Below are 25,635 nucleotides of genomic sequence, written 5' to 3' on the forward strand. Positions count from 1 at the left end.
CATTGCTCTTTCCCTGATTCTGAAGCTGCTGCCTAGTTGTGTTCTACTAGGAGTTTTTATGCTTTCCTGTAGAAATACAAACTACTATTTGGACATACCAATGTTCTGTTCAGGGTTACTATTTGGACATACCAATGTTCTGTCCTGGCCTTAACTACCCAGGATGTTTCCTGATTCATGTTCAGGACCTCCAGCAACAAATAGCTGTACAGAGAAGAAATATCATGTCTGATTTGCTGCTCACTTGAGAATGTGCTCTGAATGTGGCTGGACTTGGCAAGAAAGAACCTGATGAATTTTGACACTGTTTGCTGTAGTTTCCTTGGACCTTCAGGAGCCCTGCTGAATCTGCTGAAAACCATTAATGCATTTCTTGCACAGTACCAGAGAGCAACACTCTTGCATAGTATGGGATGTGGAGTAGGAATTAATCTTGAAAGAATGGATTGTGGATAGGACAATCACTTGATGTAGAGCAAGCCATATTTTTGGAACTATATCTGTTATACTGGTGCACTTTTCTTCCCATTCCAACCTGAACTCGCTGGTAACTGAGATAACTCACTCTTTGCCCTGAGTAATCTTTTTTCCCTGTAAAAACCCAACATTTTTCTTCTTTAGTTTACATGATTGACTAATACAGATTTTGAGAAGCTCATTAAGTGTAAAATTATTCTGCAGCTCAGAAGTCCTCATATGTAGATGTATTAAAACACAAGGTAATAATTGGCTATAGCATATCTCAAGTGACCTTACTAGTTGGTTGTTAGTATTCATCAAGTACATTCTGAAATCTGTGTAATGTATTCAGTGTTAACTCTGAGTTAACTGAGTAACTAATCAGAGTATACTGAATATCTTTGAGAAATGTTATGGTTTTGACTGTTCTTCAAGGGGTAACTTGAGTCCTTATTGTGTTTTCATGTTAAGGACACCTTTGGCTACTGCTGAAGTATCATAGACTTTTAAATTCCTTTGTGATGCTAAAACATGTTCCAGAGGACTTGATGTTTGACTGGGAGATGCCATCTGCTCAAGTCAACTGTAGCATATTTGCAGAAGTTATCTCACGTGTAGCATAACAATGCTGAACTTTAAACTGAAGAATGGATTTTGATTTGTTTGGGGATGTACTCAGGAGACTATCAGGTCTGAGCACTTGGTGGCTCTTGGAGTAACATCATGCAACTATGAGGAAGATACGCTTTTAACCTAAACATTTTCTTCTGCTGTAGATTTTTCTCAGGTTATTTAGTATGACAACTAGTTTTGTACTCTTGTCATTAACACAGGACAGTTGGGAAAAAGTTAAATTCATTTTTGCTGGACTTGCACACTGAAACCTTTGGTTATGGTAGTACAAGCAAAGACCTTAGTTCAACATATTGATGAGCTTGAGCTTAGCTTCCTTGTTTTAAGTCTGTTTTAATTCACATCTCCTCTACTCTTCTCATTTTGTACTTCTTGGTGTTTAGAAACTGTTCTTTCTGTTTGAGATATGTTCTATGGACTTGTTTTTGTGCTTAGCATTGCTTTCTGTGTGCAATGTGAAACCTCACTTTTCAGTCTGAAAAAACTGGGGCAGGTAAGGAATGTGGGACTGCTTTGAGGAGTAATCTGGGGCAGAGGACAGTGCACTGTAGTCTGCAAGACCCAGCTAAAATAGTGCCTTTATAGCATGAATAGAGCAGTCTTTCTAGGTAACTCTGAGGATACTTGTACTTCTCTTGCATACTTTTGAGATTAAAATATACAGTGTCATATCTGTGAGGAGTTACCTGTAGGGACAGAGACCAAATTTCAAACTGGTACATAAGTATGGCAAGAATACTGTCATTAATTGTGTTGAAATCTGTCTCTCCACTAGAAATTAACCATGTATACTTTGAGTAATGTGATGATGTTACTGTCTTGAACTTAGTGGACCACTGAAACTACATTTGTATTTTAATTCCTTATCTCAGAAATACTTAAATATACTTAAATGTCTGAGTACACTTAAGTACCCAGATCTGTATCAGAAATAAATATAAAGTGCATGCTTTCATCCTGCTTACACTAAGCTCTTGTTAGTGAAAATATAACAGGATGTGTTGGCTGTTATGTTGCAGCTGCTTGCAATGCTACCAAATTGACTAGGTAGCTGGGTTAGAATTTGATTGTTGCCCAAATCAGTATCACGTCTATAAATAGAAGAATTCCATGAAAATATGCAAGAAGTTTACCTTTCCCAAAGGACTGAGTATGCCTCTATAATGTGGGTGGCCATAACAATCAGATCAGTATAGTAAAGAAATTTTTGCATTAAATCATGATGATTAATGGTTTTCAAAGGTGTTGTTTCTTACGTGGGTTGGTTTTAATGCTGTTTGTTATGTTTAGCCATATCCAGAAGATCCAGCAGTGTACAAACCACTCTCCCAGGAAGAGCTGCAGAGGATAAAAAACGAAAAGAAACAGAAACAAAATGAGAGGAAACAGAAGATATCAGAGAATCGCAAACATTTGGCCAGTGTACGGGTTGTACAGAAGAACCTTGTCTTCGTGGTAGGGCTATCTCAGCGCCTAGCAGATCCAGAGGTGAGCAGTTCACACTTGCAGGTCTTGCTCTTAACTTGATGCCATGAAACATTGGAATATTCTTGTGTTTCTCTGAAGGATACAGAATTGAGCTGTGTTGAAAAAGTTAGCTGCTATGAGGCCCCCACTCATAATACCCTCCATAATACCCTCAATAAGTGTTTGTCTCTGTCTTAGGGAGTACAGGTGCTCTGTGATTTTATTTTTTTGGGGAGGAAGTTGTTCTTTGTTTAATAATGGGACCTTGGTTTTAAGCTAAAAATAAGCATAAGGACTTTTCAGGTACGCGTTTTCCTAGGTTGGATCTGCTGGCACTATACAGCTATGTTATAATAATCACCAATTCTAAAATGGGAGCTTGGTTGGATTACAAAGAACTGATACACAGTATCACACAAACCTGTAGGAACCGAAGAAAAAAGCCAACACTTGGAAGAATATACTAGGAAGAACTGTAAGGATTATGTCCTTAAGAAGTTGTGGGGAAAAAGTTAGTAAGAGGAAGACTCCAGAAAAAGTTGGCCTACTACTCTGCATCATCAAAACTAAGGTTTTCATTTGAGAAAATGAATTATATTTAAAATGCTTTATTTACTTCCATCATCAGTCATAGGTGCAGGTGGCCAATGGAGTAAGTGCTAATGCATAAAAGTATCTTGAATTAGAATATGGAGGAAATGTACTACAGGGTAACATAGATGTCTTCAAAATAACATTGCCAGATTAAATTCACTTTATCAGACTAAATTATCTGGAGAAGTTTCAAACAGAAGTGGCTGTTTCTGAGGTTTCAGAGTATGGTCTGTATTTTGCTAGACTGTTAAAGAACAAGTGTAAAAAGCTGCTTTTAGTGAAGGAGAAGAAAAGGAAGGATAAGAAGGGAAGAGAAAAAAATCAAGTTAAAACTGATCCGGTGTATAACACTTCAGTGAGTACTGAAATATAGCAGCAAGTATTTGCAAGCAACTGTCTGCACTGGCTTGGGGCTATTTTACCATTGAAAAATGCAATATGAGCTTATTACTGAAATTTAATTTCTTTGACCAGATGGAGTATTTGTAATTAGAGAAATAGTAGTAAAATACATTTGTTCCTTTTTTTTTTTTTTTTTTTTTTTACACCTCAGATAATTTTACACTGAATACTTGAAGTAACTAGGAATGGGTTTATCTGGGGGGTGGGGATGTGCTGCGCTAGGCGTATTGGTAGCAGTATTCTCAATGACATACCAGAAAATAGTGTGTACTTACTGAACGTTGCATATAGCACAAGGTGACTTGAACTTCAAGAAACCTAGCCTGAGAGAGTTGAACTAAAAAAGTATACACTATGTTCAAGTTTTCTACTTAAGCAGGCAAAAATCTCCTTCATAAATTGAGATGATTTGGAATGGGAGCATGGCTGCTATGTGCTGTTTCTGGAAATAGGTCTGTGGATCATAGTGGCGTACAGGTGGAGCCTCTTCTGTTGACGTGTTCTTAGGAGAATTGTGAAGGCTGTGCTGTCATATTGTACCAGGAGTATAATCTGCAATATGCTTAGTTAAAAGGGAAGTTTCTTTAGGATTGTCATTCTCTTCTGGAATGATGCCTTCAGGTGCGTGTAGTATGTTTCAAGAGGGTATAGACCAAATGAAGAGCAGTCAGAAGGGACCAATGCATGCCTGCTTATCTATACAACATACGCTGTAGTTCTTTGGGATGTTCCCAGTGTTAGTTCTTGAAGGCATTGATGCTTGCTTGGGAAGGGAGAGGAGTAGTTTAATTCTTGGATCAGTAGAGTTCACCTGCACTATCCAATGCTAATATGAAGATGGAGCAGAGGAAACAAATCTTCCTTTATAACTTCTCAAGTTATTTTCTAAAACTAGAAATGCCCTTATTTTGTCTAGCTTCAGTCTGAGTAGTCAGTACTTTTGAACCTTTTTCCATCACAGAAATAGGAAAAAATGGCTTTTGGTATAAATGTCAAATATGTGGCCAGTTTCATTGGTACACAGGTAATGGTTATGCAGCAGAGTTGCTTAATATGCTGGTGATGTTCTTGATTTGCACAGGGTCCCTAAATGATGTGCTAGTACTAACTGATTCCTGGAAGGGCAAGACAAGTATTTTTTCTTTACAGATGTGATAATCACTCATTCATTTCAACATGATATTGATTCCAAAGTGTTTTTTCTTGTCCCTAGAAATTTTCCTTTGTCTTCCTTTACTTAGTCTGGCCTTTGGAAAAATTGAGGTTATCTTGAGCTAATTTGTTTACTCTCTTTTTTTTTTTTTTTTTGGAGTGTGGAGCATGGCAGTCAGGATTCAGCATTTTATACCTGGTAATTAATATAGCTGAATGCAAGTTTAAGGTGTATGGTTATTTGGAAATGAGAATTAATGTGATTTTTATTTTTTAAATCAAATTATGAAGCAGTTATATACAGGAACTTCTTTTGCTGAATGGGATATATTTTGCCAGGGTGGGATTTGGGTAATCAGAATACTGAAAGAATTGTTTAAAACACAACATGAAATGTGGGATATTTGTCATTAAAGTTATGCAGTGACAACATACTTTGTATTGCAAGTAACCATGTTTTTATGTGGGAAAACAAATCTAAATCTTTGTGCTCTTCTTTTAGGAGAGACTGATTTTTATTAGTTAAAGGTTTTAGCTGCACAGTTTCTCAGAAGAATAAGTACACCTCTGTATGAATTATAAGTTTACCTTTGAACTTTCTTTTCTTGTAGGTTTTAAAACGACCAGAATATTTTGGGAAGTTTGGTAAAATACATAAAGTTGTCATTAATAACAGCACATCATATGCAGGCTCACAGGTAAGTCAGAGGTCTTTGTAATTTTTTTACTTTAATTCCTTCAGAGAATACATATGTGCAGGGTGATTCTAGGGCTCCCTATTTCTGATTAAACAATAGGTAAGAGTGTAAAAAGAAAAAAAGGCCTTGCAAGAATCAAACTACCGTTAAGTTACTGAGGCATTTTCCAACCAGACTCTTAAAGCTGGATGCAAAATGCCGTGTAGAAAGATTGAAAATTGGGAGACAGGATGAGAAACTTTAAAGAAGCAGCAATATAGCATTTAGTCACTAATCTGCATTTTGGGGATAAAATGTCTAAGTATTTTTAGAACATTAATGCAACAGACTGATGCATTTCTCTTTTCTTCATTCTTTATGCATCACAAATGAGTTTTTATGGCTTCTACCTTTTTTGTTTGTTTCTTGTTAAAACCATAAAGCCCCGAATACACCAGTTTATTAAGTGATGGGCTAAAAAGGTGACTTAATGATCAGATCTATCTGGGGAAAGAAAAACAAGTAAATAGTGTGTGTTTTCTTCCTAGGGTCCAAGTGCCAGTGCATATGTTACCTACATCCGGTCAGAAGATGCCCTCAGAGCCATACAGTGTGTCAATAATGTGGTGGTAGACGGCAGAACACTTAAGGTGGTAATATTTTTATGTTCTTGCATATATGTTCTAGAACATTAATATCAGGGATTAGCACACAGTTTTATTTGTATTGGTTTTTGGCTGCTTTTTCTGGTATTAATCTCAAAATGGAAGTTCAGTGAGCATCCAGCCAGCAGTGTTTTGGTGGGTTAGCAGATAACTTCTTAAAACAAAGTTTGAGGCAAACATATGGACCTCCTGTCCATGCTCGTAGTGGCTTTTTTGTTGTATACCATAATGTGAAAAGCCACTGTTTGCTTTTATAGAACATTTCTGTAGTCCGTACATCACACCTCTCAAAAGCTCGCTGGGAAATCAAAGGTTTTTTTCCTTTTGGTGTCTATGTAAACAGGTCTTCAGGGTGATTTGGCCAAATTGGTGGCTATAGAAAATCTACTTATTATTCATTTCCTGACCCTGCTTACATGTCTCCTTATGATTATGCAAATCTTTACTGAGGCTCTTACTTAGGCATTTATTTAGATTAGGATGCATTTTTTTCATCCAATTATCTAATCCTCAAGAATATATATATATATTTCTTACAAATGGACTTTTTATTCCATCTGCATCAAAAATGCATTATGATGGAGTTTCAAATCTTGAGGTAATTTGTAGATATAACTATATCTTATATGGTTAAAGGCATTCTTAACCTCCAGTATTTTTTTTTTCCTTCAGGCATCATTAGGTACAACGAAATATTGCAGTTATTTTCTAAAAAATATGCAGTGTCCCAAACCAGACTGCATGTATCTACATGAGCTAGGTGATGAGGCAGCCAGTTTCACAAAAGAAGAAATGCAGGTAAGTGTAGTGAATGGGAAACACATGAAATGTGCCACATGTGTCTTACTGTTTATGATTTAGTCTAATATGTGTCATGTGTTTGCTGAATGTTATGGCAGTGATGAATTTTGAAATCAAAAAGGTGATTAACTAGTTGGATATTGCAAAGAACAGTTCCATTTTTTTCATTGCATGCTGTTTTTAAAGTTTGAGAAGTCCAGTGAGTGCTCATGAGGCAAAAAGATGGAGATAAACTCTTAGCCAGGAATTCAAACAACCTGAGCTAACTATTTTCCCTTTTTTCATACTAAAGTAAGGTAGCGTTTCAGGTCTCTGTGAATGAAGTTAGTTCAGGTCTGGGTTTTATTGTAAAATTGGTGTGTGGACAGTTATCATGGATTGACTCTTGTGCTGTGACTGACCATGCTGTCTGAATCCCAATAGCCCTGAACCCTCCTAGCCTGTAAAGCATTTAGAAACCATTTGCAAATAAAATGTTGAGGGTTACTATAATAGCACATAAAAAATGATGCTGGGATTTTTTTTTTTACTATCTTAACATAAAATGCTTATTGTCTAGAGTAGGGAACCAAGTAAATGGATAGCTTTACTGTCTCAAATGTGGTGCATTCTGAGCAGACCATTTTTGGTCTGCCTCCATCCTTCTACACGAGGTGTGGTAAAGCTGTTAAACTCAAGTATGCCAACTTTGCATTCATGCTGCCATTTTTGCATGTGGTCTGTCCACGAAGCAGAGGGTCCCCACCCTTAGTGCCAGCACAAATTTTGTTCTAGTAGAATTCTCTTTATGTGTTAGGCTGATGTAAGCTGGAGAATAAAGAAGAATGTCCATACCTATTAAATACTTCCCACAAATTATTTCTGAGGATTTCAGCCGATAATTGCAATAGAAGGCGAAATTCAAGGACAAACCAGGCCACCTTCCCTCTGTTTTCCTGTGTTTCTCCCACCACCCAGATCTGTTACGTATGCATGTTTAAGAGTCTGCTCCCATCTAGTCTTTTTAGTTTTTTATACACCTATCAGCCATGAATTTATTTAATGCATTTTGAACCTGTAGATACTGCCAACCCTTTAGTCTTTTGTGACAGCAAGACCCAGAAATTCACTAGCTGTTTCGTAAAGTACTTTCTTTTGCCTGTGTGAAACTGTGAACTAGTTAGTTTTGTCAAGTGCCCCTTAACTTAGCTTCTTAGTGCTTGCTGAAAGCAAAACCCCTTATTCACCTTATTTGTTGCCTTTGTGATATGGCAAAACTTGATCTAGTCTCTCACAGTTTTCTCTCCAAATCATAGTTTCTGGTCTTTTAAACTTCTTTTAAAAGCAGTTGCTCCATTTCTGCAGTGTCTGTTGCCCTTCTCTATATTTTCTAGCTGTGTCCTTCTTGAGATGGAGAGCTCAGGTGCATGATGTGGGGGAAGCCAAGTTTAATTTGTCAGTTTTCAGTGTGTTATATGTAGTGTGATACATGCTTTTTTCGTTTTGTTTTAGTTTGTTTGAAGTGGCCTTCTTAGTGATGCCCAGCACATCTTTTGTGGCTAGTGCATAATCAGCTAACAGTTTCAGAGCTCTGTTGGCAGTAACCTCAGCATCTTTTTTCCTGAGCTGTAACAGCCAGTTCACAGATCAGGAGTGGGTTACTATAGTCTAGACTGCTTTTCCCTTCTTGTGTCATCTGACATGTCCTTGGCGAAGCTTATTTACCACCATTTGCTTATTCACTGATTTCTCTGGGATTCCTTTGGAGCTCCTCGTTATCAACATGGCAGTTTATTACCCAAAAGGCTTGATATTGTCAGCAGAGAACTTGCTTTTAAGTCCTTTCTCATGCATGCTGATGGTGTTGCATAGAACTGATGCCAGTCATCAGTCCTCATTGCTTGCTTCTGCACCCTAAGAGTTATACTTTGAACCATCTTCAATTCACACTCTCTTCCATCGCAGATTAATAAATAGCTGGTGTGAAACCTTATCAAAAATGTCTTCTTGTAAAGTTTTGTGGAGCCTCTCTATTTGTGCTTACTGGCTCTATGAAGAATTCATGTTAGTGAAGCAGGGTTTCCCTTTACAAAAGATATTTAGATTCAATCCCAGTAGCTTGTGTTTATCCATGAACTTCTATTTTTAAAAATGATTGTTATTGTTATTTTCATTACCTTGTAATCTTTGGAAGGATGGAGGTTTACTTAGCAGCCTGTAGTTCACAGAATCTTCTCTACAGCCCTTTTTGTAGAAGTCAGTAGCAAACTTGTCAATCCTCTGGCCTGACTGCTTGTTAAAATTGATAGGCTATGTACCTTGGGCAGGATTTAATTGTCATGTGTGAGTTTCTTCAGAAGCTGAGTGGATTTGACATCATCTTGGTGACTTATATGAATCTTCCTTCCCTATTCCTTGTTATATTGCTTTGACTTTTTTTGACTTTCATATTGCTTTCTTAAGAGTAATTGGAAATTACACACCTGCTAAGTATGTTGTTCTTTTGCTGTGCCAGCTTTTCTGTATTTGTGTGTCTGTGAATTTCCAGATCCCTTAAAGAGAGTGAATGTTCATTGTTTCAGACTTTGACTCTATTAATTGACAATGGATGATTTGTATTCTGGGCTAAATAATTAACAGATCTAAATATAGTGGCAAAATAGAAAGAATTGGTAGAACTCCAGAAAGTCTAGGAAAGTGAAATTGGGAATTTTAGGTGGGTTGGAAATGCCAAGTTTGGCCTCTGGGTTGTCTGCTATAAATAAAATACAATTATTGCAAGCTTCTATATAGGATTTTAATCTTGTTTCTTTCTTGCATTGGTGTGGCAAGTAAATGAACTTGAGACTGACCTCTGATGTACCTGGCTGTGATATTCAGTCTTTAATCACTGAAGCAAGTTGAGAGATCCAGAGAGGTTTCTTCTTACTCAGCTGCTTAACATTTGCAAATTGTTAATTGTGCAAATCTGTGTATCAGCCTAGTTGCTCCAGTCATAGTGGATGGTGAAAGAGGCATTTCCAGGGTGCAGAATATCTCAAGGTTTGCATTTAGGTGAGCCATACTGTAGAACCACGCTTTTTCCTACTATAGGTAGCAGCTTGGGTGTAGACACTGACAGGGGGTAAGATGATGCGTACACCAGATGTTTCAATCCTTCTTGAGAGGTGTGTAAGTTGACTACATAAGGACACATTCAGGATCAATCAGTAATGGAGAATTGAAGGATTAAGTAGCAAAAGAATTGACTCATTGATAGGGTTTGATCTGAGGTATTCCAGTGAGATATACAGTTGGCCTTCTACAGGCATCCATAAGGGAATGTAGTTTATCAACTACTATTTTTTTATTTAGTCTATTCATGCTTAATTTAAAAAAAAAAAGTTATATTGTTCTTTTAGGTTGTAAAATTTTTCTAGCGCTATGTCCACATTGCCTGTGCATTAATTCCATTCTTGTTCCAACACAACGGTAAGGAACTAATTAATGTTACAGAAAGTTAAATTTTATATGTACAAGTAGTGTGAGAGCTTCTTAATACTGAAGATCATAACTTCGGTGTTTCAGACTTAAGATTCATAAGACCTGACCATTAATCTTGGCACTTGTTTCCTTTGCTAGAGGACATCTTCTGGTATTTGGAAACGGTAGAGAAAAGCTATTGACAATTTCAAATTCACTGTTTTATTTTGTATCTTGATTCAACTCATAATAAAACTTAACTTGCAAGTAGTGATTCTTAGGTTGGAATGTTGTAGCAACCTACAAAAACCATGAATGCTCATCATGAATTTCAGATGTTACTGTAAATGTTGGGGGTAGGAGTAGATCTTGCTGGTTTTGTTTTTTGTATTAAGCCACAGAATGTTATCTGCAAGCTAGACTGAGAAATCCTCTTTTCTTTCACTTGGCATATTCTAGTACTCTGGAGCTGAATTGGACCTCCACAATTTCTGAAAGCAAGAAATTGTTATCAATTGATTCAGTTAGCTGGAAGAATATTTCAATATTTCAGTTACTAAAAAGAATGACGTATCAGTTATTGCTTAGAATATGCTGCTTGTCATGTCATACACCTCTGCTGTTTTATTAAGCTAATATAAAATTGCTTTCTTTTCAGAAGAACTTTTTGTTTCAAAGGAACTCTTTGTTCCTTCCCGTATTCTGAAAAGCTTAGTATGGTTGAAATATGAAATGCGGACTGCCTTGGAAATGTCACTGTTTGTGATTTTTGTGGTATATTTGTGAAGCTCTTGATTAGAACTGAGGAACAAGTTCTAATAAGGTTGTAGGTGCTTTTCTGATTTAGAAGTCTCAAAAACATATAAATAGTATAAATAGGTGTTTTTTAGGCAGGCTTTAGAGCTGTTGAGATTACATCTGTGCTGAGAATGAGAAGCATTGTTTTGGGTTTGACAGGAGTGAGCTGATAAGTTGTAAAGGCTGAACTAGTAAGCTTTGGGACATATATGTGGGCATATTATATATATTTATAAAAGTTATAACTATAAATATATAAATTATACCAGTATTCATTCATTGTGAGTTTCTCTTTCCTTAGGCGGGTAAGCACCAGGAATATGAACAGAAACTACTGCAAGAATTATACAAACTAAACCCCAACTTTCTCCAATTATCTACGGGTACAGTTGACAAGAACAAGAACAAAGTGACAGCACTGCAGAGGTATGATGCGTAAGTACTGATGCTGGTCTGCCTGGTTATTCTTTCTGGTTATTCCAAAGAAAGCTTTTATTCCTATTCATCCCCCAAATTGCCTCCTGTTTTTAGTACCTACTATATGATAAAATCTGATAGGTTTTCTCTGTGGAGAGACATATTGTTTAGGAGTGATATTCTCCAATTTAAAATGTTCCCTCTGAAGCCGCTCTGCATTCCTCCCCTTGCCCTCCTCTGTACCAGGCAGGAGAGGAGAACTGGAGGCACAAAAGGTAAAAATCAGAACAATTTACTGGAAACAGCAGTGAAATAAGAAAACAGTAACAGCAACAGTACAAATGACAGAGGGTACAAGAAAGAGTCCAGTGATTCACAGGTGATTGCTCACCCCACAGAAGCCCCCAGCAGTACTGACCACTTCCTCTGCTAGGCCATGCTGACCCAGAAGAGAGCCCTTCCCCAGAAAATTACTTAAGGTGGTATGGAATTGTCCCAGCCATGCCCCTTCCTGGCTACTGCAAAAATTAACTCTGTCCTGGCCAGCACCAGGACGCATGCACCACTTTGTTCTAAAACAGAACGTGTATCTTCAGAAAGAAATGCGTTTCTCCATTTGGATCAGTAGTGCAGAACATGGTATTCTGAAAGAATATAGTGTATTTTATATTTGCAAAACCAAATGCATTTGTTAAAGACCAGATGTGTACCTTCTTGGTATGGTATCATGAATGCAGTCTGTATTTTTATAACTGAGATACCTTATAACCTTAGTATGTTTTTTTTACATCATGATTTATAGTGCAGTCCATATATTTTTTGCTATGTTGTAACTGAAGATATAACTTATTATGGCTTGCTAAAATAATGTTCTGTTGATGTAGTTTATTCAGTAAGTTGTGAAAAGATTTCTGTCTATATGAGTGTATAGTCACACAAAGATAAATGAAAGTCTGAGATTACCAGTCCTTAATTATTCATTCAAATGTCATACGTAAGATAAAGAAATAAAAACTGTTGACAGTTTTTCCACTCCTTTTTGTAGGAGTTTGATAAAGGACATGGGCAGAGCAGAATGTGAAAGTTAGATTGCACTTCATAGGAACCTTGGCCTTGTATTCAGGGTTTGTGTTGTGTGCCAGTTCATGCACTACTGAATTTTTCAGACAGCAGTTTGCCAGTGGTAACATCACTGCACAGCCCTCTAAGCAAGACAGTGAGTACTGTATCTAAAATACTGTCCGTGGGTCTTGAACGAGCAGAATACAATTCTGAGAACTGGTATTCCAGCTGGTACACAGGGACTGTTTTCTTTAATTTCTGGAGGCAGTTTCATATGTATTTTGACTGCAAGTGGTCGAGGCTTCCAGAGGGATCTTTTTCCTTAAGGACAGAGCTGCTCCCTATTTCTCAGGCACTGGTTCAATATTGACTTCAAAGGTAAAGTGCAGCAAGCAAAACAAATACACCACTTCTTGAACTTGGGTATTGATGATTTTAAGTTTGAAATCTGAACTAATTTTAATTTGAAACCTGATTACATCCCAGCAAAATAAATTATGCCAGTGTGGGAAGAATGCACTATCTGAAACTGCAGCAAACTTTTATGCCTTTAGGAAGCAATTAGGAGTTGGAGCTTGGCCAGTCTGTGGTGCTAACATTTAGCACTTACAGAGAAAATGGCATGTTACTCTAAAGCAGCAAGTGGTAATTTCTGGAGGTAATTTCTCTTGTCGGTTGAACAGCATAATCACAGCTTGGACTCTCTTCTTTGCTAATGTCCTAGGTACCACCTTTAGGGCTGCAAAGTGAATTTCCTGCAGCTGGGATTTGGACATGTTTTGTCATTGCTTTTGCACTGGTGAATGAATGCACATTGTTCTTTCACAGTTTCTACCCAATTGGGTTCTTGTAGGATTGTTTTTGTAGGGTTCATTGATAGGATATTCATATTTCTAGCAGTTTGTCACAGCCTCTGACAACTGCAAAGTGGTTCTTGTGTTTCTGGGGTGCAGAATTTCTGTTTCATAACAGAATGGAAGAGAAGTTGAGCTCTAAGTAGTAGATACTTAATTATAAATATCCAGTAGTAGAAAAGAGTTTGTTAAACTCTTAAGTGTTTTTCTATAATTGTTTTAATTTGAAAGGTCCTGCTTGCAGACCTTTTCTTCCTGTTGAAGACAACTGTTAATATCCCCTAGGGTCACTCTGTGTACTCATGGCCTGCTATGTTACTTGACAGTTGTGGTGACTGTGTTCTCTTAAAATTGGAGATATATTCCGCATTTAAGACATATCAAGCTTTTTTTATTTCCTTGATGACATTTTTCTGAAGAACTGAAATGAATGTTTTCTTATGCTACAGGAACAATCAATTATTAAGCACATACTGGTCTTTTAGAGAACAGCCCTTCGGAGACATGCAGCCTGAACTTAACTTAAACAAAAAATCCCACACACACAAAACCCCCCACCTCAAAATACACACCAATTTGTTTTTCTTTCCCTTTTTCCTTGGATGCAAAACTGACTTTTAACTGGCATTTTAAAGTTTGTTTTAGTATTGAAAGGTCTTTGCAGTATAGTGAACGTAAATTTGGATATTTGAAATAAATGGATTGACAATTTTGATAATCCAGATTTCAGTTCATTTTTGTACAATGACACTATTAAATGACAGATATGCTGCTGCTGTCTCTTCATTCCCTGATGTTCTGTATCTGGTCAACTCATTAGCTCTAGCTTAGTCCACATGTGATCAAAGCCAAGATGAGATCTGTAGATCAGGTCAAGGTACTCATCTATGTACATATTGTATATGTAGCTGAGAACAGATGGATACAGAATAGCAAATCTTAAAATACTGAGATTTGAGGGGAGCTACTATTACTAATTTTATCTGAATAGAAGTAGGAAGCATTTGTGTTCTATAAACAGTTACTGAAATTTCCAGATTCTGACTGTGAAATTAATAAATTGACCTAAAAATGTAGAGTAAATGTTGGACCATGTAATAGAAATATACTAATGTAGGAGAGCATCAGGAAGGATGTATATGTTAAAATATTTTTTGGTGAAAGCTGCTTTCTTACGAAGACAGGACTTGGACACTAAAACCAGCTCCTAATAGAAACAAATGGAAAGCTACAGGTAACGTAGAAGAACTTGAGAACACGAAAGAAAATCTTTTGTAATAAGATTGCAGGGTTGACAGACAACACTGTATTTGAATCCATTTGGTTATAGACTATATTCCATTTTGCTTAAATTTGTACAGAATGTAACTATGTAAAGCAAAAACTTGGGCTTTGAGTCCTCTCTTGAACTTTTTTCAGTTCTAATGTGCACTCTAAAATGAAATTTAATATTACTTTATAAAAGGGAAGTAATTATGGCATTAAACTGGAAATGAAGGAAGCAGTAACTTGAACAATGTGTTTGTCTGGCTGGTCTCATGGTCTTTTAGTAAAGCTGTGGACTCCTCTGTAGGTGTGAAACATAAAACTTCATCTGTTGTGGCCAGGCTTGATAGGACCTGGAATATAAAATATATATTTTAAAAAGTGTGACTTAGCTCATGACTTACAGAACTTAAAAATAGTTATGGGCTAAAGCAAGTAATTCTGAATGAGGTATGCAGGGGTCTGGACACTTGAACTGTTGATGGCATTTTAAATTTTTATTTACATTTTTTTCCTCTTCCTCAAATGGGCAAGTTTGGACTTTAGGATTGGCAAAGCAGCTATCTATTCAGGAAAGAAAACAGAATTCCCTCTGGTTTTCTCTCTACCCTATCCCACTAATTTTTTATGTCATCACTTTTAAAATCTGAAAAATAATATCCAGATAAATCTATTCTTATGGATTGTCTGGCACAAAGATTTATTTCCCCAGTGTTTACAATTTTTAAAACACTTTCTTCATAACTTGAACTCTATTTTTTTTATTTTACTCTTGCCTTTTTCCAGACCCAACAGTAATAACAAAGATGCCTGGCCATCATTACAGAGTTCAAGTAAATCGGCCAACGGTTTAACAATGGAACACAGGAAAACGCCTCCTATATTAGAAAATGGCACAGACCCAGAACACATGACTCCAGATGGTGCAGACTCAGATTTCGGGTAATTGTGCTGCCTTTTGTACTTCAGACAGCTTGCTTTCTCTCTCACTGATTGGTGTGGAGGGAATGATTCTTCAGTCTCTCTGGTTGGAGAGCTGGATACAAATCCTGATCAGGTCACAAAAAGCTGGGCTTAGTGTAGCCCGTGTTAAAAAGTCTGATTGGCACACTGTGCAGGAGAACCCTAACATAAAGTCAGTAAGTGACAGTACAGGTAATTCTGAGGGGAGCAGAATAACCAGAGGATCAACAGCTTGTACAGCTGCACAGTCCCAGTCAGAGCTGAGTTCTTCCTTTTTTTCCATACAGAAGCTTCCACAAAAATAATATGCCATTTGCTGTACATCAGGATGTTTGTCGCTTGGAAAAGCTTCAGTAGAGGAAAGTTAAATGTTAGGGCTAAAATATCTAATTTCCTTCCAGTGATGTGCTCCAGAAACACAACACAGAGGAAAGGGCTCCCCAATTACCACTCAGACAACAGGGCCACAGGTTGAACTGAGACTTCTTTATGTAGAGGAAGTAATTCATCTGCTTACAATGATCTCTTATTGCCAGCCAACTTTTTTTTTATGCCCTTCTTGAGTAGAACTGGTGTCCTCTTCCACCTTATGCATCACTAGCAGTTACAATCCTAGTCTGTAGTCATGCTGGTTTGTTTTTTATGGACCCCTTTAGGTAATTAACATTAGGCTCATTCAGAGGTTGGATGGGAAAAAAGCAAGGTAAACCCTAATATTTCAAGCAGTGGTGCTGCTGATTAGGTAGCCAGTCTTCATTTTAAATCAATATTGAACCAATGCATTAAAATGGAGTGTGTTGTTCGAAGTGGTACCTTCTTGTTAGGCTAAATAGCGGTTCCCTTGAGGAGCAATCAGAGAGCCTGGGAATTGCATCACAGTAGTGATGTGCAATTATTTTTTTCCCTGAAAATAATGAATTTAATGTAAATAAAAATATTGTAGTCAATAGATAATGAGCCTTATTCATTCCTGAGGGCTGGAAGTCTGTCTTGCAAATAAAAGATCCTTAGGCAGGTTCAAGTATAATAGACGTTTTCATAATTTAGATTGTCAGTAAAAGGTATCTTACTCTTAGCTTTTTAAACTGCGGTATGGTGAATGTTACCTCTGTAGGAAAGGAATTTGACTGGAATATCAGCTCTTCAATCAGAATTGATTGTGTAATGAAGAGTCTACAGCAGACTTCTGTGCTATAGGAATTTAGAAATTACTAACCAAAAGCAGTGTGTTTCAATTGGAAGAGCTTTATTCATGCTGTTGGATCACTAAACAGAGAGGATTTGTAAATCTTCACTGGAGTAACGCAGTGATTTTTCCTTTATAGTAATAAGTATTTCAGCTTAATTTATCTGTTTGAGATACTGACTCAATCAGTTCTCTTTTTTCACAAAAAAAGGTATTGATGATTACTCTTACAGAGTGTCTTTTAGAGTGGAGAATTCTGCTGAGTTTTGATTACTCATTTTGGCGTGAGGGGAGAAATTACAAGTGGAAGAAATCTTAACAAATAGTTGACCTTACTGTATGGCTGTATGCAGTAATTAAAGTTGCAGCACCAAGGGCTGTTTGAAAACAAGGTGTATCTAGAATCTGAATTCTGCACCCAGTTAAAAGTAATTGTTACATTTATTTTTCAACATCAGGGCTGTAATTTGATTTGTATCACATTGTGGTCTCTTAGCAGAACTGAAATTCATGTTCTTACTTCTGATGCTTGTTTGTGGAATCTCTGTATTGGTCCGTGGAGCCTGATACGTATGCATCTTTTCTCATAGGTAGATGAAAATGAGAGTATCTTGAAGTTGTAAAGCAAAGATTTTAGTGTGAACTTCAATAATACCATTTCATTAGTGCAGTGTTTAGCATTATTGAGGCAACTCACAGATGCCCATAAGAATCTTGAATCCTGAGATGTGCCATTTCAGCCAAGTCACAATAATTTGCAGTGAATGGCTTTCTGAGGTGGTTTTCTGCTGTATCTTATCTTTATTTTTGGCAGTTTTTTATGCTATGTTTTTTCCCTTTCTGTCGTCTCAAACCTCAATCTTAAAGGCTGGTGGGAAGCTTAACTTGCCACTGAGACTAAATTGTTAATTTAATGTTTTATCTCTCCCAGATTTATTTAGGATTTGTATGTAAACTGAAAACTTGTGTGTTTGGAAAATAAGTCTTTTCCAGTTTCTTTACAATAGTATTGTAGATGGAACTGACTGTTACAAAATACTATCAATAGTATAGACTTCTAGGGTTTTGTATGGCATAGAGCTGCTATGAACATGTTCAAAACTTTACTTTTGTTCCTTAAGGCAGTCAACAAGCAGAATGGAGAGTGGTGAAAAGAAGTATTACAGTATATGACAACGTTTTGGAATGCTTATGATTAAAAAAGGCAATCTCATAAAAAATAAGTGGACTTGTTTCCTTCTTAATCCCTGCTTCTTAATTTTTGTTGTAATTTTAAGGCTTTTCTTCCACTACAAAAGCAAATGTTTATTTTTCATGTTAAATACTTGAGTCTCTTACTGTCTTTTTCCCTCCCACTTTTGCAGCCCTATCGATAAACCTTCAGATTCCCTCAGTATAGGAAATGGTGACAGCTCTCAGCAGGTAAGACACAAAGATAAGTGCTCTGAGAGTAACAAGTGGGTTTGAGGACTCAAAGCAACTTGCAGTTGGAGAAGCATGTGTTTTCTGAAGTGTCTCATAATTGGGCATTGGAATGGGCCATCCCAGGAGGCAGTGGAGTCTCTGTCTCTGGAGGTTTTTAAGAAAAGATGGATTATGGCACTTAATGCCATGGTCTAGTTGACAAGGTGGTGTTTAGTCATAGGTTGGACTCAATGAATTCAGAGGTCTTTTTCCACTCTAGTTTATTCTGTGATAATTTTAAACAAAATTTTTAAATGCTATTGCTAAGTTGATTTTTTTTTGTTTGACCTTCTGCTGAGCTTTATATTAACAAACCTAATTGTGTCCAGGAGTTTTGAGGAAACTTTTCATCTGAGTTAGTGAAGAATATCTTATATATAAACTCATGTCCTAATTTTTCTTGCTCTCTTGCTTGTAGATAACAAACAGTGACACACCTTCACCACCACCTGGTTTAACAAAACCCAATCCAGTTATACCCATCAGTTCATCTAATCACAGTGCACGGTCTCCTTTTGAAGGGGCTGTAACAGAATCACAGTCACTCTTCTCTGACAACTTCCGGCACCCAAACCCTATCCCTAGTGGGCTTCCTCCATTCCCCAGCTCTCCACAGACTTCGAGTGACTGGCCCACAGCACCAGAACCACAGAGCCTCTTCACATCAGGTACATCCACAGCTTACATAGCTGCTTGCTTTTGCAGTTGCTTTAAACTTGTACAGAGTTGTACAGAGCTTAAAACTCTATAGAACCTAAAACTCTAGGACTTGTCCCATACTGTGTTTTCCCTCCTTACAAATGGCTAAAATTTGTCACTTAACTGCAGATGAATTGCAGTGACCTAAGGATTCCTTCTTAAAGAAACTTTGCAGAGCTTTCAGGCTGCATGGCTAAATTACCAGAGTGCTTATTTTAGTTTTTCTTAGCAACATGCATAGGATGTGACATGTATGCTTTAATATTTAGTGTTACAGGTTTTTATTGAGAGTGAGGAAAATACATGGTATCAATATATTTTGATGTGATAACCTGTAATTCTAATATCAAAAGCTGTTGTGTAGAATTCAGAATTTTCTTAGCATCCTGCATAGTTATCTGAAGGTGTCTCATCTTTCTCTTCGAGGTGAGATTCTATAAATTTAGACAAGTTATGTTTAATTTCATCAGCTGAAAGATACCTGTATTTTTCAGGTACTGTCCTATGAAATACCTTCTCATATGCACAAAACATTGTTTTAGTTGTAGTTATATGGTCTTGGCAATGGTTAACAGTATTGAAGAGCTCACAGATAACTCTGAGGGAATTGTTAGGAAATGAAATGAAACAATATCAGTAAAAATTGGATGTAAATAGTATTATGTAGTTGGTTTACTTAGTGATTAGTCATCTTTTGATGTTTATCTTGCTCCTGAATATCATAATTCTGTTTGTAAACAATATTTATTGCCAAGGAAATTCCTTTCTGCTAAGGCACTTGATGCACCAATTTTGTGAGGATTAAGTAGCAGTGAGAGAGAATTTCCAGGTAGTAGAGATAATAGTTAATATAAACTTTATGGTTGTGGTTTAAATAAGAATGCAAAGGACAAGTTCTTGTTGGTCTAGCAACTCTTTCTCATTATGGATTTTAGAGTGAAAATAGAAGTGTCAGTTTTTTCTCTTGAGAGGATACTAAACCTTCTTACAGCAGCACACCAGGTCCCTACCAGCAGAGGGAGTTAAAGTTGCAAGTGATGCTACCCTGCACTTAGCAGGTTGCTTGACCACAATTTTGAGGAAAAATAATGTGAAGATAGACCAGAATTCACTGAACGTGAATAGCAAACTTAACACAATCATGAAAAGAAGTAGTAACTGAAAATGAGGACAAATTCTGATCACTTTTTTTGCATCACTGCCTCAGAATATTTAACAGTATCTTGTAATGCAGTTCCCTTTTTTTGTTTTATCATTATCTCCTCAAGCATTTGACTTGTTTCTCTTCATATTGGTAGACAGTAGGGGATTTTTTTGTGGGTTTTGTTTGTTCGTTTTGGTTTTGTTTTTTGAATTACTGCTCTGAGATTCTTCCTGTTGAGAGGGAACATCCTGCTTATCTTTTTTGCACAGCATTACTGGTGAAAGCAAAATATTGAACTGAGTAACAACCTTATTTATTATGCTCTGCTCGTTCACACTTCCATGAAGTAGTATGGGGTATAGAAGGTTCTAATCAAGTGGTCATTGGTCTCTTTCTGCTTGGGACTATTCCTGAAAATACTTTCTGGATACAGTTTTTCCATAGTTCAAGAACAGTGCAGCTGTGCAGTAAAAATGTTATTTACTACTTCTAGCACTTCACCTTTAGTAGAAGTCTATGAGAGTTTGATCTGAAAATGGCATTCTAAGCTGATGAATAAAATGTCATTGGGGAACATATAAAATAGTATTATATGGAAGATAAAAGACCACAGTCAGATACACAGGCTGAAGTTTTTATATGGAAAAACTATTTCTAGTTCTTGTTCTAAATCCTGTTCCTTTCTTCTCCAACAGAAACTATACCAGTATCCTCCTCCACAGACTGGCAAGCAGCTTTTGGGTTTGGTTCCTCCAAACAGCAAGAGGACGACTTAGGGTTTGATCCCTTTGACATCACCCGCAAAGCCTTAGCAGACCTGATTGAGAAGGAACTGTCAGTCCAAGACCAACCTTCCCTTTCGCCCACATCTCTTCAGAACCCTACCCCACACACTACAACTGCCAAAGGGCCAGGTTCTGGATTCCTGCATCCTGCTGCACCCGCAAATGCCAACTCTCTCAGTAGCACCTTTCCAGTCATGCCACAGAGGTTTCCACAGTTTCAACAGCATCGAGCAGTTTACAACTCCTTCAGTTTTCCAGGCCAAGCAGCTCGCTATCCTTGGATGGCCTTCCCACGCAATAGCATCATGCACTTGAACCACACAGCAAATCCCACCTCAAATAGTAATTTCTTGGACTTGAATCTCCCACCACAACACAGCACAGGTCTGGGAGGGATCCCTATATCAGGTAGGTGAATAGGGACAGCGGTGAATATGACTTAAATCATGCTCTCAGCTTCTCTGAGTCAGAACAGGAAAAGGAAATAGCCAGCAACAAGCAGTAGACTGTTATCTCTTGACTGTTGTACTAGGTTATGAACAGAGGGAGGAATATTGTTTTAAATAGGTCCTTTGTATTAATTAAAAAAAAAAAACAAAAACAACTAACTGGATATTTAGCCTTGTAAATGTTGAGCTTTATAAGGAAGGTGGAGTATTATGTGCCCGCTTAATTTTGTGCCAAAGCAGATTGGTATTTTGGTTCTTCAGTCTTGCCAGACTGGCTTTACTTAAGAATAGACCCTGGAAGTACATTGTGACTTTCATGTTGGCATGTAGGTGTTGACCAGAGTTCTTAAAGTCGTGCAAAAAATTGTAATGATGGTAATTTGTGCCAGATGTCTTGGCTGGGTCGTTCCCTCTTGCGCATAACCAAGTGGTTGCATAGTAAAACATTCAGTGCTGTTCATTTCTGTTCTTCAGATGGCCTTAATATTATGCTAATCTTCACTGAATGGGTGCTTGCAATGTGTGTAAGAGGATTCATCCTGATTCTGAGGGCTGTGATGCTGGAGAAAAATAAATGTGTAGTCAGGCCAGTTTAGGCTGCCCTGAGTGGATTAATAGGCTCTTGCATCAAACATTACAACTAAGGAGCTAATTGTAACAATAATTGTCTTGATTAAAAGTTTACTTCTGGGGTTTGAAGTTCTTCCAAACTTCCAATTTAGCTTGTCCCAAACAAATTCTTTTCTTGTAACAAGGGAAAAAATTGCATTCCATGAATAATGAACTGCAGGTAGGAAATCTGTTAGCTCTTTGTAGCCTTGAGGTGGAGAAAACTACTCCTTGAGATGTTGCCAGCATTATTTTCTTTTCGTGGGTTTTAGAGGTACTAGCTTTACTATAAGAAAGTTACCTAGGAAAAAGTTAGTGGGTTTTTTTGTGCTTTAGTACAAGAACTAATTTTGCCTTTTACTTTGCTGTACTTTGTCCTCTTTGAAGGCTTTTTGCAGCTACTGTACTGTTGAAGGGTCTTTAGGCTGATTCAAGTATAAACATAGTCCATACTACTAGTGCAAGTAATTCAAAACTCTTTACACTGGCAATAGCAAAGTTTCAAGCCTGAGATGACTGAAATTGGTTGCACAAAAAAAGAAGCTTGTTCTGGCATGGAGTGACAAAGTACGGCATCCACAGCTGCACTGTTGCTCCCTTTCCCCTAAACTACATACAACTTTCAGAAAAAACAACAGGACATCACTTTTCAACTCTACCACTCAGTTGTAAAAACTGCTGCTTTGAGGGGTCAGTAACAAGACTATCTTATGACCTGGGGAACCAGGAAAATCCTTTAGTGTTCAAAAAGATCTGTTCAGGTTGATTTCAGGTTTGCAAAAGTATTGCATTATTTTAATTTTAGTTAGCAGTTTGAAAGTGGAACTTTTTATGTTTGTAGGAGACTTGTAGATCTTTTTTTCAACTTCTGAAAAGCACGTTGTATGGCACTGGTTGATGCACAGCCCAGGCCATGTGCTTCCCCCATATGTTTTAAGGTAACAGAATTGATATTTAAGTATGTCCTTTTTTTGTATACAACTGCTACAGCCAATTAATCCAAAAATATTTTGGGCAAATATCGTGCTAAAACCACAATAAACATCTGCTGTAGTAACCATGGAAAGTTCTTTGTGTTGGTTTTAATCTCTTGTTATAGAAAATATTGTTAGTTGACTGGCTGACAATTAGATAGCAGTTGCTGCAGTGCAAACACTTCTCAGCTGATATACGTCAGCTTTGATATATCTTGAAAAAAGGATATTTTGCACAAGGATATATTACTCCTTTTTCCCGCTGCCAGAAATCAACTGAAGTCTCAGTTCTAGCTTAGTTTGCTGGGTTATGGGCTTATATTATTTATTTTTATTTTAGTGCTCTAACTGCTTCAGAGGTACAAATAATTTGAAAGTCAGGAGATGACTTCATAGCTCTTTTCTTGTGTGCTGACTTGATAGTTTCCAGTTTCCGGTTTGTTTGTTTTTTTTTTTAATCTGCATCTAGAGTACAGGTCTCTCAATGAATCCCTTTTATTTTCTGTTGAAAAAAATAATTCCTGTTCTTTGTTTATTTTTAATCTATCAGTAGCAAGTATTTAATTACTGAATTTTCCTAGTTTCCTCATGTAATTTACAGATATATCTGTCTGGTGGGGTTGGGGAAAGCAAGTGGTGTCCAAGTACAGAGAACTCATGTGTATAAGACTTTATCATACCCTAGCTGACCTGCTAGAAAGGCAGTGCATATCCTAACAGCTGTTTAGCAGTATGGAACAGTTAGTTGTAATAGACCTGAAGTTCCTTTCTCTTGGCTCTTTTGTTAGTCCATATTAGGGTGTTTTAGTCAATGTTACCATCCTGGCTGGTTCGGATATAACAGGAAAAGAAACCAAGTGTGGGTGAAACTTCACATTCTGTCTTGTAGCAGAGACCCTCTACTGCTGTAAAAGACGCATGTTTCTTAAGGTCTTTGATCACAGTTTTTTACAGGATTATAAATTCCTAAAGTAGCTAATACTGGACCAGTTACTGGTAAAAAAAAAAGGGGGTGGGAACAGGCACATGAGTCTGTGTCTGCTTGCTCTATTTCATCAACCCTTTTGAAGCTTTTTATTTATGTCAAAACAAGCAGATCTAATAACTTCTATAAATTCACATGTTAGTATAGGATTTTCTAGGCTTTCTAAATCTGAGTTGGTTTCACTAGGTGTATTTGTGGTATGGAAGCTTGAATTAAGAAAATGATATCTTGTAAACTGCTGCTGTTTCTACTTTAGACATTATTATTATTCACATGAATTTGAAATGGTCCTGTGTGACATGTTAAATGTAATTTGCTGAAACTGCCTTTTGTTTATTTGAGCTGTACTGTATTCATAAACTCACAGCTTCAGGCAGGTCTGTTCTGTGATGTGTACCAAATTTAAATGGAGGAACACAGGCACTACCTACATTTTTTTTAAAATTAAGCTCTCACTTAAAAATAATTTCTATATGGAATTTGGTTGCTTATTTCTTAGAGGAAGTAGTTAATTATTAACTAATTCTGTGGTTTCCACAGACACATGACACAATGACACATGATTGACTTCATAGATTTATTTTGCATGTATTTGAAATGTGTCATACTCATCAGGCATACATTTGTCGCCAACCCATATTTAAATGAACTTTTTGATTGATTGAGTCCCAGAGTAACTTTTTTTTCCTTCCCCCACTGTATTGTTTTTCAAACTGTAGCAGATGTTTCATGTTGTCATTTTCAGGGACAGTTTAAGCTTATTGCTGCTCTCTGCAGTGGAATGGATTAGATGGTTTACTGTGAAATTATAAATGTGGAACTGTTCTTCAGGAGAAAAGTCCAGTGACTTTTTCATGGACAGTGTGATTGTTGCTACAAGGAATCTTACGTTAGATTATATGCAAGCTATCCTGAGAATATTGGCCAGCAACTATGCTTTGTTCTGCAGATAATGCCAAGGGAAAGATTGATTTACTGGCAGCGGTGTGGGTGGGTGTGTGCCTTTATTTTTATTTTACTATAGGATAACAGGAAACTCTTTGTCATTTGATAGCTAGTACACTATCATCTTTGCTACCCTACTGCCTGGTGGTATGCTCAAAAATAATAGGTATAATATGGGATCATAGAATAAGGTAGAATTGAGATTAAGTGTCTTTTGAGACATATGTGTACAAAATGAGATGTATGCATATTAATTTGAAAATATAAATATATTATTTTATTTCTTGAATTTACGGAGTGGTTGGTACTCATTGATTTTGTTACAGAAGTACAGTAACAAACTCACAGAGTTAAAAGGATTAGGAAAAAGTTGAAAATGGTTAGTCCACTTTCCCCATCAGTTCTACGCAAGATGAAGTACTTGACATTTTAAAACACTGGCTATTACTTCATTTAGTAATTTCATAATTACTCTGAATGTGAAACTTAATTGTAAGCTCTCTGTAGACCAGAATAATGAGGTAGTTTGGACTTTTCCAAGACTACTCCTACACAATATGTATATATTCTTCCCAAAAAAATCATTGAAGCCCCTGAGTTGGAAGGGACCCACAAGGATCATCAAGTCCAATTTCTGACTCTGAACAGGGCCGCCTAAAAACTAAATCATATGTCTCAAAGCTTTCTCCAAATGCTTGTTGAACAGAGGGAATTTATGTATATCATACATATATTAAAAATATA

General features: G+C 37.0%; 1 protein-coding gene across 1 annotated transcript in view; it reads left to right on the forward strand.

The window, feature by feature from the left end:
• CNOT4 (CCR4-NOT transcription complex subunit 4) overlaps positions 1-25,635 on the forward strand; it is a 44,406-nt gene that overhangs the window by 5,967 nt on the left and 12,804 nt on the right. Inside the window, exons 3-11 of the mRNA XM_031057559.1 lie at positions 2,383-2,580; positions 5,319-5,405; positions 5,933-6,034; positions 6,722-6,847; positions 11,391-11,524; positions 15,475-15,630; positions 18,202-18,259; positions 18,720-18,969; positions 20,840-21,337. Coding sequence (XP_030913419.1) covers positions 2,383-2,580; positions 5,319-5,405; positions 5,933-6,034; positions 6,722-6,847; positions 11,391-11,524; positions 15,475-15,630; positions 18,202-18,259; positions 18,720-18,969; positions 20,840-21,337 — 1,609 coding nt within the window. The remainder of the gene's footprint in view (positions 1-2,382; positions 2,581-5,318; positions 5,406-5,932; positions 6,035-6,721; positions 6,848-11,390; positions 11,525-15,474; positions 15,631-18,201; positions 18,260-18,719; positions 18,970-20,839; positions 21,338-25,635) is intronic.

Source organism: Geospiza fortis, unplaced genomic scaffold (assembly GCF_000277835.1).
Source record: "Geospiza fortis unplaced genomic scaffold, GeoFor_1.0 scaffold186, whole genome shotgun sequence".
Lineage (NCBI taxonomy): Eukaryota > Metazoa > Chordata > Aves > Passeriformes > Thraupidae > Geospiza > Geospiza fortis.